The 14901-nt window shown below is 44.1% G+C and overlaps 1 protein-coding gene across 1 annotated transcript; it reads right to left on the bottom strand.

The window, feature by feature from the left end:
* Window positions 1-9542: 9542 nt before the first annotated feature.
* On the bottom strand, window positions 9543-12995 carry LOC100562427 (urotensin-2 receptor-like). Its single transcript, XM_016993688.2, has one exon. The coding sequence runs from the start codon at window positions 12090-12092 to the stop codon at window positions 11055-11057; it is 1038 nt and encodes a 345-aa protein (XP_016849177.1). The 5' UTR covers window positions 12093-12995; the 3' UTR covers window positions 9543-11054.
* Window positions 12996-14901: the final 1906 nt, after the last annotated feature.

Raw genomic sequence — 14901 nt, 5'->3', positions numbered from 1 at the left:
CAGGAGAAAATGCTGCTAGAACACAGCCATACAGCCCAGAAATCTCACAACACTCCATATACATATGGCTTTCAAGGCAGTGATCTCATCCTGAGATTCCTCCCAATTCCCCAAAGTAATGGAGAAAGTGTCAGCCTGGGAACTGTAGTGGTGCATGTTCTCATAAAAGAGAAACTTGGACAAACATAAAGCCAAGATTATTATATTCCAGGTGATATTAATATGAAAGATCCACTTTCAATTCTCCAAGAACAAGTGTGTTTAGGTCAAAGCAAAGCAGCATGGAACCCATCAAACCACAAATCTTGCTATTATTCAGAGTCTCCCTTTGGTTTTTGATAACATAAATATTAACTAATGTGCAAATCACTGTAGCAGTTCCCACAGTCAATAGGATGATTTGCATTAAAGGAGGTATATATTCCCACAGCAAGCTCCCTCATTCAGCACTTTCCAGATGTATTGGACTGCAGCAGTGGTTCTCAACCTGTGGGTCCCCAGATGTTTTGGCCTTCAACTCCCAGAAATCCTAACAGCTGATAAACTGGCTGGGATTTCTGGGAATTGTAGGCCAAAACACCTGGGGACCCACAGGTTGAGAACATGGCTAGCATAATGAGAATTGCAGACTGAACATCTGGAGAATGCTGGGTTCGTGGTGGCTGCTGTGAAATAAAATCTATCTGCAATATGGTGAGCAAATCCATGCGATGCTGAGAACAACATGGAAAGGAATCTCCTTTATGTAAATCACATGTCTGGTTTCTATCCTCATTGCAATAAATAGCTTTTTTATTAGTATTTTATGGCATTTGAATGTCTCCAAAAGGATGTGTGTTGGCAAAGTAAACAGAAGAAATCAAAATGTAACCTAAACGATTCAGCAAAGAAAGAAATAATGTAGGACAGAGAAGTTTTCTCCAAAATTGGTAATACAATAGTTGCTGCAAATGCTCCCCTTCAGTTTGAGAAATCTTCACATGTTTCCCTGTGGACTGAAAGTGCTGCACCTTAATGGCTTAGTATCACAGTTGCAACACATCTCTCCTTTTTATTCTTGCCTGCACCATTTTCTGCAAGTAGTAAACTTAGTTCCTTTTTGTTTCTAGGTGCCGTTGGCACAGATAATGTAATTCCTAGACAACTAGAATTGCACAGACATGTTTCATACTGATATAGGTATGCTGAAAAAAATTCCAGAACGGATCATAACCATAACCTTGTAACAATTCATGTGAAAAAGTCAGTTTTAAAATTCAGTCCATTGAAGCAGAAATATTGCTTTTGGGGAGGAGGGTCAATTCAAATGATAGGCATGCTCCTACTTAATCCAGGCTGAAATCACAGCAAGGAGGGGAAAATTAAAAACTTTCCTTCCCAACATCCATGTGTGTCTCAACATGTATTATACAAATGCCATGTATGTGGAATTAGATAATGTGAAGTATGGATGGGGTTTTGCACACTTCTCCCAGGTGGAGGCCTTGAAGAGAAGAGCCTCTCCCCAATGCATCTACATTGTTTAAAGCTGCACTGTGATGTCTTTTGTTATCAGTCTTGAGTCAAAATCGGGTAAATAAATAAACACACAAGCAAGCCAACACCTCAAACGAGAGTTTTTTGAGAGGGATTTGTGGAAAATATAACCCAAAACAGCCCCTTTCTCCTGTTGCCACCCAATGCTTTGATGCAACAGCGGGAATCAGGCACCATTTCAACTGCAGTGGCTCAATGCTGTGGAATCCTGGTAGTTTCACCAGGGCCCCGCAAAGAGTGCTGCTGCCTCACCAGACTGCAGCTCCCAGGAGCCCATTGCATTGAGCCACGGGGTGGAAAGGGATGTCAAACAGGGTCCGTTTTGTCCTGTGGAGTCGGCCTCAGGCAGGGGTCGGCTTCCCAAGGGGCTTTCCTCCCAGTTGGAAGGCCTTCTTTGCCCCTCAAGCACCATTTCGCTCTTCTCAGTCTCCGTTTGGGAAGAGAGCTGCCTCCCGACTTTGGCCAAGAAGGCCCCTTTGAGGCCGATCCTCAAAGAATTTCAGGCCTGAAGTTTCTGTCAGAAAAGGGACCGGGCTGTGGCGCAGGCTGGTGAGCAGCTGCTGCAATAAATCACTCTGACCATGAGGTCATGAGTTCGAGGCCAGCCCGTAGCGGGGTGAGCACCCGTCAATTAAAAATAAAATATAGCCCCTGCTCGTTGCTGACCTAGCAACGCGAAAGATAGTTGCATCTATCAAGTAGGAAATAAGGTACCACTTATAAAAGTGGGGAGGCAAGTTTAACTAATTTACAATGTTGGAATGAGGAAGTGAGGAAGTGCCATCAGAGTGGATGATGAAGCAGCTGCTCCCCCCTGTGGCCAGAATCGAACATCTCCTCAGGAGAAGGTTAAATTGCCTCTGCGTCTGTCTGTCTGTCTGTCTGTCTCTGTCTCGGTTAGATGTGTTGATGGGCATTGAATGTTTGCCCTATAAGTATATAATGGGATCTGCCCTGAGTCCCCTTCGGGGTGAGAAGGGCGGAATATAAATACTGTAAATAAATAATAAATAAATAAAAGATCGCAAAGGGATCATGTTCACAGCAATCTGGATGCTGTTTATGGTGAAGTATCAATACTGGCTTAGCTTTAAAGGATTATTATTATTTAAGTCAAGCTCTGAACCTTGCTGCCACATTCAGAAATGTTCCCTATCATTATTTCATTGTTAATTATGGGATCTTCTCTCAGGAGTCACACCTTTGCCTGTTTAAACCTCCTTGGGGTGTTTTTTGTTTTGTCTTTTGTGGTCTTAGTTCAGTTTTCTCAGGAACTCAGCTCAAAAGCAACGTTTAAATCGGCCTTCTTGAACGAGGCCTCCTCCAGATTTGTGGGACTATGACTCCCATCACCCAGGAGGACATTCTGGGTAAGGACGATGGGCACTGTAATCTGACACATCAGACGTTATGGCACTGTGGAATGGAGGTCAGTGTCTATTGATGGGAAAACTGGATGCCTAATTAGTGCGTGGTGCATCACGAGGATATCATCAAGATAAACTCCCAGTGTAGGGGCAAAGATGTAAAAGATGTAAAAAATACTCCTCTAAATGCAAAGTCAAAAGCAGGAGGCTCTTTTTCTGTGGAGAGGGAGAGGAAGGACACCACGAAAGTTGGATCTTCAAACTACAAAAGAACTATTTATTGTGTGGCCATAGCAATGTGACAAATACATGCATATATGCAATTAAAAGATTTGTCCACTTCAAAATGGTTGCAAGAGTTTTTATCACTTCCACAGAAAATAGCAAACATATCCTTATTGGCTTACAAAGATCATTTACCCCATTCGTCTAATGTTGGCTACATCACAAGCATCTTAACCATCATGCAATACCATTGGTTTTCTATGCTGTAACAACATGTGACTCTAGACAATGGTGCTTTCATGTTATTGACCCTGATCTCAGTACCTCCTTATCTTTTCCTTGTTGCAAGTATAGGTTCAAAACCATATGAGAAGCTGAGGGAGTAGTGGGTAACCAGTTCTGACTTGATGTATTGTTATTATTTGAAAGCAACTTCTTTTTCTCTGGAACAACTCTTTTCCAAAACATCAGCATTTTCTCTCAAGTGCAGGCCTTTCTCAAACATAGGCTTTTTGCAAGTTAGGTCAATCAAAACATATGGGACTTGTAGTCATTACAAGTATCTTTGAAAATTCTCTTTTTAAACCCACGTCCCTCTCACCAGGATATGAATACAGACAACTTTAAAAGGGTTGCTGGGATTGTGTTTGTTTCTACTTCAGGGTGCTTCCAGACAGCACCAAATCACGGCTTTTACCTCAGGGGCAAAAAACAAAAAAACCTGGGACCTGAGAAAAGGTCCACCTACAGTTCTGTTGGTCCCAGGATTTCTCCTCCAATGTCTAGACTTGCTGCTTTGTCCTGGGATTTTGAAGCCCGCAAGATAGCTTCCACGGGATGTCTGCTGGAAATTTTGACTAAAAAAAAACCTTAAAATGTGTGAATACGCGAATTGTTATACAAGTTCTATTCCTGGGGTATATGTGTCTGTTCCTCATTGCTTTTATCGTGAAAAGATGCAGAACATTGACTAGAGAGCGAAAACTTTGTCCTGGCAAGAGAAACTTCACCCACCACATGTTTAATGAAGTTTCTGGGACGCAAACAAAGTTTATGGACTGGGACCACTACTTTCCAAGTCAGGACTACACAATCAAACAGGAACACACACTTTCAAGCCAGGAACAGAACTTTATTATCACTTTTTAGAGGCTACATGGCCATCTGTGCAGACAGGTTTGGTTGTGTCTTTGTGTCTGAGAACTACAGGGCGATGTTCCTGGGTTATACATGTCTGTTCCTCATTGCTTCTATCCTAAAGGCATGGGGAAAGTGGATTACAGGGCAAAAACTTTGTCCTGGCAAGAGAAACATCGCCATCTACCCACTGTGACACACAAAGTTTTTGCTGTGTAATCAACTTCCCCCATGTTTTTTACAATAGAAGCAATGAGGAACCAACATTTATAATTTAGGAACAAGTCAACATAAAAAATCCCATATTTTCTGAGTGTGGAGACATACAGAGATTCGAAGATTTGAATCCTCTGGCCAGAATCGGTATATTCCCACACTTCTTTATCTCATGGTTTTTCGGCTTAGTAGCAATTCCTCCTGTGTTTTCAGCTGATGTCGTCTAGCCACCTTCCATTTTGAACCAGGAGTCTCTGGGATAAAGGTACTGTGCGGATGGGCCCTCAGATGCCCCCAAAGGGCTGGATTCTTGTTTTCAGGAAGTTGAATACCAATTATTGTTAAGGGTCAATGTTTTTATTCATGTGCATTTTAAGTGTGGAAAGAGGAAAAAGAGGACCAGTATACAGAAAGACCAAAGACCCCAGTAGAGTCTGCAAGGCAATGGAAGGATCTCAAAGGTATATCAGGAGTTGCAGAAGAAGGAGACTCCCTTCCAGAGATCCCTTGATCATTGAGTCCCAGAGCAGCCGAACAGTAGCCAAAGTGCCTCTGGAAGATACACTCAAGATACACGCCTGGGGCTCCAGAGGGTCCCATGGCCTGAGTCCACCCTTCAAGGCAGAAAAGCAGAAAAGGGAGAAGCACACGGCCACCCTTCCTTGTTTGCTTCCTGCTGGGCCCCCTCCCTCCCAGGAGCAGCTCCAGGCTGGTGGTTGTTTTCCTTTGAAAAGGTTCCATTCCTGCCATGGAGACTGGGGGTTCCGAGGAGCCTTGAGTCTGTTGGCCCTGCCATTGCCTTCCTAACCACCAACATGAGCAGAGGGCATTCCAGGCAGGTCCCGCCGGGACCGCCCCCAACGGATGCCTCTGCGCCACAGGCCCCTCCGCACCCTCCTCAGGATGTCCGTGGACATGTGGTTCAGGGTAAGGACCACACTCCCTTTGAGAGCCATCCCCTCCCGCTTCCTTTGGGGCCCCAGGGCCAGCCCTGTTCTGGCACTGAGGGCCCCCTTCATTGCTTCCCTCTGCAGAAGGCCAGGACGAGGCGGCCGCATCTCCACTGTGTGGGCACCGAAAACATAGAGGCTGTTCCTGTGGATCCTCCAAGGTAAGCCCTGGCTTCCATTCCCTCAAGGGGTCCCTCCTCCCCACCCCCAAGGGAAGCTCTGGCCCAAGAGGAAGGAGGTTTCCAGAGGAGGAAGGGGCTGCCTTCTCCCTTTGGGTCCCTAGTTCCTTTGGGAATGGGGGGGATTTGAATGTGGGAGGTAATTGGTCAGGGAGGGAGAGGAGGGAGCCAGCAAGAAAATTAAGAGACGCCTCCACCAAATAAATAATAAAGAAATAAAACAAAATCTGAAAACAAAAACAAAACAAGAACAAAATTCCCCACTAAAGCCCAGGCATTTACTACCGTAACAAGAACTCCACTACCCTCATCCCCTTCTCACCCCGAAGGGGACACAGAGTGGAACACAACATATATATGGCAAACATTCAATGCCAGAACATAAAATAAACCATAAAATATATAAACACTAAAATCAGTTATCTTCACATTAAAACCATTATTTAAAACCATCACAAGTCAGCTGCAAAATTTCCTATTGCTGCTATTATTGCACTGCCCCAAAGGCTTGGTCCCACGTCTTTACCATCTTTCTAAAGGACAGGAGGGAGGGGGTTGATCTAATCTTGCCAGAGAGGGCGTTCCATAGCCGAGGGGCAATCACTGAGAAGGCCCTGTCTCTTGTCCCCGCCAATTGTGCCTGTGACGGTGGTGGGACTGAGAGCAGGGCCTCCCTGGAAGATCTTAATCTCTGCGGTGGTTCATAGAGGGAGATGCGTTCAGACAAAATACTGCAGAATAATTGAAGGAGAAATCACTAGAATGTTAAATCTACAAATAGTAATAGTTAATAGAAATGTACTATGTGCAAAGATAACAGGAGTGAAGAATATACAAAAAGAAAAAGTGGTTGACAATTTAATAGCGTGTGCACAAATTGTTTTAGTGAGAGTTTGGAAAGATAAAACAAAATGGCCTCTGATGAATTGGTATATATAGATAATATGTTAAATAACAAATTGCAAATGGAACAAAAGGAGCCCTCTTTTTGACCCCAGTCTCTTCTCCAGATCCAGCACTGCAGCCCCAGGAGAGAGTTGGAGGAGCAGGTGTATGGCTGCCTGCGTTTCTTCAAGAGCCAACGTCCATCGGCAAAGAAGGCGGCAGCCATGTTGCTCGGTAAGGTACCGGGCGGATCTTGGCCCCCATCATGCCCAGGGCCGGCCCTAGGTAATTTCGCTTTGTAAGCGAACCTAGTGGCCGCGCCCCCCCCCCCCGAAATTGTGCCCCCACATACCGGCTTCAGCGGCTTCGGCGGCTTCGCGAGAAAAGCCAGGCCGCAGTAGGCCTTCCGCGTTCAACAAGGAGAGAGGCTGCGGTGGGAACCATTGCCTCCCTCCTCAGCGAAGGCCTCATCTGAGGCCTAGCTCTTCACTGAGGAGGGAGGCGATGATCCCCGCCGCTGCCTCCCTCCTCAGTAAATTTACACGGGGGCGCTGTCGAGGCCTCGACAGCGCCCCCCCCCCTTGACGTGCGCCCGAAGCGGCCGCTTCAACGGCCTCTACGTTGGACCGGCCCTGATCATGCCCACCCCCTGGCTGCCAGATCTGCACACACACACACACACACTTACTTTAAACCATTGCTGAACGGCCCTTGGAGCTCTGCCCCTCCTCCCCTCGCTCCTCCTGTCCCCAAACACCCCCATTGCCCCCTCCTATGCCCCCCCTCAGAAGGGTCATGGGGAGGGTCAGGGAGGGTCACGGGATTTCAGCCCCTCCATCTGTCCAGGCAACTCGGGAGGCTCCGCTCCATTTGGCGAAAGGTGGCTGCCTGCTTTGCTTGCTCCAAAAAGCCGAGGGTGTTTCACCTCTAATGGAGCTGGCCTTGCTCAGGGGATGCATTGAACTGACAAATGTAATTTCAAAAACAAGGGCAACACCAAATTTGTTGTGGGCATTATTTTGCAGAACATGGTCCATATACAGACCTTTGCCCAGGAATGTCTGGGATTGTATAATGCACTCTCCAAAGAAACGGGGCATTAAGGGCACATTCAGGCAGCCTTTTAAAAGCAGAAGCTCCTGCATTTTAAAGGGGGCAGGCATCCAGGCAACGTCCCACAGAAAAGTGATTACATTTGCTACAAAGCAGGAAAAATCTGCTTTGTAGCGAATTAATTTGATAGCCCATTAGACACACGCCTTTGTGAAAGACCTAGATCTAGTGGGCTATGGCCCTGTGTGGACAGGCCCACAGGGAGTCCTGGGACTTCCCTGCGGGCTGTCCAAACACCCACTCCGCACCCTCTGAGCTCCTGGAGCCCAGAAGGTGCAAGATTGCCCCACCCCCTCCCAAAACCCCTTAAAAACGGGGGGAGGGGAAGCAAGGGCGAGGCAGGAGCGTTTAGTGTAATTGGTACATCCCAGGAAGTATGCTGTGAGGCCTAATGGAGGCCAGTAAGTTATTCTTACTCCCCACCCCCAGGATTTGAACCTGGGACCTTTTAGTGCCAAATTCAGCAGCTAGATTGTAATCCCAGGGTAGAAAGATGTGGCAAAATGTATGTTTATCACAATAGACAGAAGAAAGATAGACAGACAGACAGATGGTAGATAGAATATTAACAACAGCTTATAAGAAGTTTGATAATGCTTAAATGTATGTATTAATGTACAAAAGCTTCTTTTCGGATAAACTGTAGAAGAGAAAGAGTGAACCCCCTACAGTATATCATCTATAATTGTAATCTGGCAAATTAAAAACGACATGCAGCGGTTTGTTATTTTGTTTTATTTTATTTAGATTAGTGTAGTTATTGTAGAGATAGTATGTTTATCATATGGTAGTTTTGTATCTTTGTGGTTTTGTAGGTTAAACCTCTGAGCAGCTGAACTTGCTGACCAAAAGGTCAGTGGTTCGAATCTGGGGAGCAGAATGAGCTCCCACTGTTAGCCCAAGCTTCTGCCAACCTAGCAGTTCGAAAACATGCAAATGTGAGTAGATCAATAGGTACTGCTTCGGCGGGAAGGTAACGGCACTCCATGTAATCATGCCAGCCACATAACCTTGGAGCCGTCTACAAACAATGCCAGCTTTTTGGCTTAGAAACGGAGATGAGCACCAGCCCCCGGAGTCAGACATGATTAGACTTAATGTCAGGGGGAAACCTTTATCTTTACATTTACCTTTCTTTTTTATTCACATAATGTAGGGTTTTTTGTAATGAAGATATGTATATCAACAATAAACTTTAAGGAGTATAACAACAGCAAGAATAGTGAAGAATAGTACTAAATGAAGCTGTAGCAGTAACACTAAGAAGAACAGCAAAAACAAAAAATGAGTCTGTTAAGATTTGTTTGTGTTTTTCAAAGAACCTGTTATGCTCTGTTTACTGAGCTCTGTGTGCTGCTTCAGAAGATTGTTCAGAGGTGCAGAGTCAGGGAATATCATAGACACAGAAGAGATAAAGTATATAGGAAGGAAACAGGAGGCTTAGGCTGTGGCCCCTAACATGCTACAATACAAAACCATCAATAGATTCATTCTTGAAATATTGATAGTGCGTGAGAAAGTCAATTTTGGACTACAGTTCCCAAACAAGTTGGGGGGGGGGGTTCTAAAAACTGGAGTTCAAAAAGGTAAATTGTCCATGCTGACGTATTAGGAGTCTATGCCCTTAACTGTTAGAGTGGGTCTTCTACATTGGGATGAGGAATGTGGTATGTAAGTGTAACATGCCTCATTGCAGGGGGGAAATCCAAAAAGTGAGAGAAGAAAAAGATGGGAAGATCACACTTACTTGCTGGAGAAGTTTAATGGGCATGTTTGTTTATAATCACTTTACAAGACTGTTTTTAATCTGTGTATATTGTATACTGGCACAAAGTAAAATACCAGTTGTCTGAACCTTTTGCTAAATGAGAACGGCGTTTTATCCTGCTATTACTTGAATCAGAAAATGTAGAGAAGCAAGATAGAGGTCGGTGGCTCTTACAAGTGCACAATTTATTTAGTTATTATATGAACGAAATAGCAAGTACAATACAGCCCCTGTGTCCATGGGGGGATTCATTCCCAGTTAATACAAACCCTATTGAAATGAAGGAATTTAGTCTGAGAATACCATAAATTTGCACTGGAGGACCTAGAAAATATCTAGAGAGGATGTATTTGCAAGAAGTGAGTAAATTAAACTACGGGTTTGGGGGTCATGCTGTATAAATCAGCTAAGATTTGACAGATTCAGGGTTGAGTCTCTCTCTGCAACATGATGTCTTGAGACAGTCATCCTTTCTCAACCTGGACCAATTCACAGTGTTGTTACGAAGGTAAACTCAAGAGGAAGAGAGAGCCTTGTACTGCCAGCACAAGCTGATTACTATGACCTGGTGGGGAGTGGGATGCAAAGGCAACTAATAAATAAATGTAAATGGTCACATTTCAAATTGTAATATGAATTCACACAAATTATGTAAACATGGAGAAATATTTAACAAGGAATAGCATTCTACAGCATTAATTGAAACACTAATGTAAGTAATGCAAAACGAATATTTGTCGAGCTGGTCAATTGCACAATTATGTTGCTGAGGAGAATTTTCCCATAAATCTGCACTGGATCAGAAATCTGGGCATGGTAAATTCATTTCCATTGCATTATAATTTTTTTAGAAGACTGCCATTTGGTATGGTATTGTATAGCTCTGAAATGTTACATTTTGGACTACAACTCCCAGAATGCCTCATCCTGCATAGCTGAAAAGAAACATTGATGACAGCCCTACCAAAAGTCATTTTCCCAAGTTCTGCTGTTTGTGGAATTAGATACCCAAACCTAATGATTGTGCATTCCATAACAAACTTCATATCCTCCAACTGTCTTGGTTTGACAGAGACAGTCCTGATTAATTCTCTTATCACCCCACTTATTTAGCTGCTTTTGAAAGTCCCAGGCCTCCTCTACACTGCCACATAAAATCCAGATTATCTGCTTTGAACTGGATTATATGGCAGTGTAGACATATAATCCAGTTCAAAAATGATAATGTGGATTATCTGGTTTAATAATCTGCATTATATGACAGTGTAGAAGGGGCCTCAGAAGATTACCTAAGTGAATATTACCTTTTTCTAATAGAACTCCCAGAATCCCCAAACCACGTAGCTAGCAACCTTGTTAACTGGGATATTCTGAGAGTTCTAGTCAAACTTTCCAAACCCTTTCTGATGGGTGGAGAAAGTGTACCCACGGGGTCCCATCTTGGAGTCTCTGATGTCTTCAAAAGCATCAAGATCTTCCTATATTTGAAGGTGGGGATTTCGAAAGGTTCAAAAACACCAAATGGCAGCCTCATGCCTATTTTCTCCCAACACTGAAAAAAAAAAACTGTAAATCAATCCAAAGTAACCTTTAAGATAAATCGCATTTGGTTACACTGCTTCCACCCCTGCTCTAACTGAGTCATATAAGTATCATCAGCGGGTAGACTTAGTCATCTTTATTCAACCACTCCTCCTTGTGCCATAGATATACATTCTACCTGAGGGTTTTCACATATTCTCCTCCTAAAGAGCATATAGCCCCCACCTTTTCTCTCCCCACTTTGCTCTGCCATGTATTGCTGGTAATTCCTGGTGAGCAGAGTGTAAAGAAATGGGTTGATGCAGCTATTGCCATAGGTCAAGCAAGTAACGCCAAAGTTGAGGTATGCCTGAGCAGTTGGCCCGATCTCCAGCTCATCGTACCAATAGAGTTTGACAAGTTGCCATGCCCAGAATGGTACAAAGCAAGCCCAGTAGGCAACAATGATGCTGAAGATCCTGGAGAACAACTTCTGTTTCAAGGCTCTGCCCATGACTGTTGGCTGCATTATTCTCATGGAGGTCCAATAGGTCCAAGCAAGATGGGAGTAAGCCACAGCCAGGACCAAGCCAGGACCAAGGATGCTGGTACTGAAGAGAATCGTGAGATAAACCTTGTAAGCATCAGGTGTCCACGTGGGGAAGCAAATCCGCTTGTGATTTCTTCCTTCCCATTCCTGGATCATGATCATCATAGGAACTGTAAGCAACATGGAGAGGAGCCAAACTACCACAATGGCAAGTTTGCGGTAGCTATTTTGGGCCCACCTGACCCTCAGTGGCCTAGTCACTGCCCAATAACGCTCCAAGCTCATGGTAGTTAATGTGAAGATGCTGGCATGCATTGTAAGCAGGTCAAGACTAAGCAAAATCCTACAGCCCATGTCCCCAAAAAACCAGTCCTGGGCAAAATAGGTGCACACCACAAAAGGGATGGTGGAAAGGTAGAGTATGTCAGCAAATGCCAGGTTGATCACATACACACACAAAGAACCTGTTGAGCGGACAGATGTGCCTCCAAAGGCTACCACAAGCGTGTAGATATTTCCTGCCGTACCAAGGAGAAACATGAGAAGAAGGATCGCACCCAAGACCTCAGCGATAGGACTTTCCTCTCTGAGCTCATCCTCCTCAGAGAAATTGCCCCAAGAGGCTTCCTCTGTGATCTCTGCCATCGCGGTATACCCAAGGCGTACTTTGGATCTAGGAAAAATGATGACGAATGCACATTTTGTTTAGGGCACTCTTGGCTTAGCAAGTCAGGGAGATAGGAAGAAACCATTAACGGTTTGTAGGAAATGGGAGAGTGAGAAGCCTATTTCTCTTTGGAAATGATATATGTCGACAAGGTGCCTCAATTCCTTTTTCTGATTGCTGTGCGCAGCAACTGCTTCTTACCATTCCTGAGGGAAGAAAGGTATTGAAGAAGAAGCAAATCCATTTCACTCTACGAATTAGATGCCACTGTTTCCTTTCTTTGCTTCCTACCTCCAGAGATAGTGTTTGTTCATGTCTTCTCCCAGGCAGTCTACCTCTCTTTCTCATTTCTCTCCATGATTCGCTGGTCCATTAACAGGAAAAAACTCCCTCTGTGGCTGCCATGCAGATTTTCTCCTTGCTTTCCTGCCTCTTATACTTCCTCAACCTCAACCGTCCCCCACCAAAAATTCCATTCCCTTCTCACTGGAGGGCTGTTAACTGTGACTTGTGATTTCACACTTAAGTGCCAACACACTCAGCAATTGCTATTCAACCGTTAACTTTTACCTAAGGAATGGTACTACACTTCTGCTCAGAAGCTTCCTTTACAGTTTTCTTCCCTGATTCCTCCATATTTCTTCAGTCCTTTGCTATCTTTTTTGAAATGTTGCCTGTTCTTCATGTTGCTTTGGACCTACTTGTTGGTATAACCACTCATGGAATGCATGGCGTGCTAGTTTTTGATTATAATTGTTTTAAAAAATAACATAATCCAAAAAGTAAAGGGGAAAGTGAGGTGAAATAGACACCCCTCTAACACCAAACACCTATCCAAGACCCAATCTCTAGGACCAGCCGTACTGGTTACTTTTCTTGGATTCAAAGGAATTATTGCTGAGTTGAACTTGGCAAAGTCACATTTTCGTACTGTAATTCCAAGAATCTCCCACAGACAAGAGCAGTTCTGTTCTGTTCTGGAAGATATAGTCCAAAATATTATAGTTCCCAGAATCTTAGGACAACAATTCCCAGAATTCTCCATAGATAATAGCTGTTGTTCTACTGGCTGCAGGATTCTGAGAACTATAGTCCCAAAAAGATACATTTCCCCAAGCTCTGAATTATTCAACAAAAACTATGGGAACTATTAACTCATGTATTATTTCCTTGAGCTTGTTTCCATAAGAGCATTAAAGCTCTTAGCCAAAGCCTTCCAAATTTGGCCCTTCACCAATCAAGCCAGCTCATCTAGACTACTATCCCATTGCCAAGGCAGCTATTTACGGATGGTCTAACTTGTGACAACTCAAGCTCAAGAGAACTGGAAATACAGCAGCAGATAATTCCATTTAGTTTTTCTACAAGCCTGGTACTACCATTACTGAAGAGTGTTTTGTTCCAACGTGGGACATGCAGCCATGAAATCCATTGCAAATAGTGTCTTGCATATTGCTGCTAAACAAACTATCTGATAAATCTCTGCAACATTTGTATTACAGTGTGCCCAGCAGAATTGTGTATTGATTTTTTTAAAGCTCAAGGCAGGGAAATAAGGAGAGAACCAGCTGATCTCTAAAACATTGAGCAATGGGTTGAAACTACAGGAAAAGAGTTTTTTTTCATGTCAGGAGTAACCAGAGTTGCTTCTGGAGTGAGAGAATTGGCTGTCTGCAAGGACGTTGCCCAGGGAACGCCCGGATGTTTTGATGTTTTACCATCCTTGTGGGAGGCTTCTCTCATGTCTCCACATGGAGCTGGAGCTGATAGAGGAAGCTCATCCGCACTCTTCCCGGGTAGGATTTGAACCTGGCAGCCTTCAGGTCAGCAACCTAACCTTCAAGTCACAAGGCTTTTATCCCCTAAGCCACTAGGAAAAGAGATTCTTCCTAAACATTTGAAAAACTTCCTGATGGTAAGAGCTGCCCAACAGTGGAATATATTGCTTTGGGGATAATAAGAATAAGAATAAGAATAATAAGAATACACCTTGTATTCCGCCCTTCTCCCCTAAGGGGCTCGGAGCGGATTACAACTTTTACAGCAGACATAGGCAAACATTCAATGCCTTTACTGGTAGAGTCTCCCCAAGTTCAGAAAGATTTGGACAGGTCCCACCCTAAACTGCATTTCCCAGAATTCTGCTTGCTTCAGAATACTGGGGCTGGCCATGTTAAAACCTCAATGTGTGTGTGGTCTCTGCCCATCTCTCTCTGGGCCAGCCATGTGCCAGAGGGGCTTCTTCCTTGCCGTCATCCAGCCAGGTATCCCTCCCTCCCTTTTGCCACCCCATTTGGGGAAACAGAGGGGCTTCTCCCTGGACTTCAGGCCTCACCATCCTCCCTGGGACCATTTGGAGGACCCAAACACAGCCCTTTTGGAGGAGGAATTGTGTGATGGAGACCTGGAGCCATTTACAAGACTTACATAATTCATCCAAAAGTCACAGGTCAGTGCTTTGAATTTTAAGTTTTTTGTGTGGGCGACCCCTGTGTTTCTTAATATCACTTTGTATGTTAAATTCTTACAAAATAGATATGACAAACGAATTACAAATGAAGTTTTGCACAGCCCTAATATCCATGCTACTTCCAATGTATCTGTTGGAGACAACATTTTGAACGTTGCCTCCAATTTCAAGTTTAGCCAAACCTCAATAGATACAGCAGGGCCTCCTGGGAAATGCTTGTGGCAATGGGATCAGAATGATCACTGAATAAAAGGCAAGGGGTTAATTCAGTATTATGCGTCTCTTAGGCATCACACACAGTCACCACACTGAATAGA

The sequence above is a fragment of the Anolis carolinensis genome, chromosome 5 (genome assembly GCF_035594765.1).
Source record: "Anolis carolinensis isolate JA03-04 chromosome 5, rAnoCar3.1.pri, whole genome shotgun sequence".
NCBI lineage: Eukaryota > Metazoa > Chordata > Lepidosauria > Squamata > Dactyloidae > Anolis > Anolis carolinensis.
Note: the sequence above shows the minus strand (reverse complement) of the source record. Positions and strands in the feature narration are given on the sequence as shown.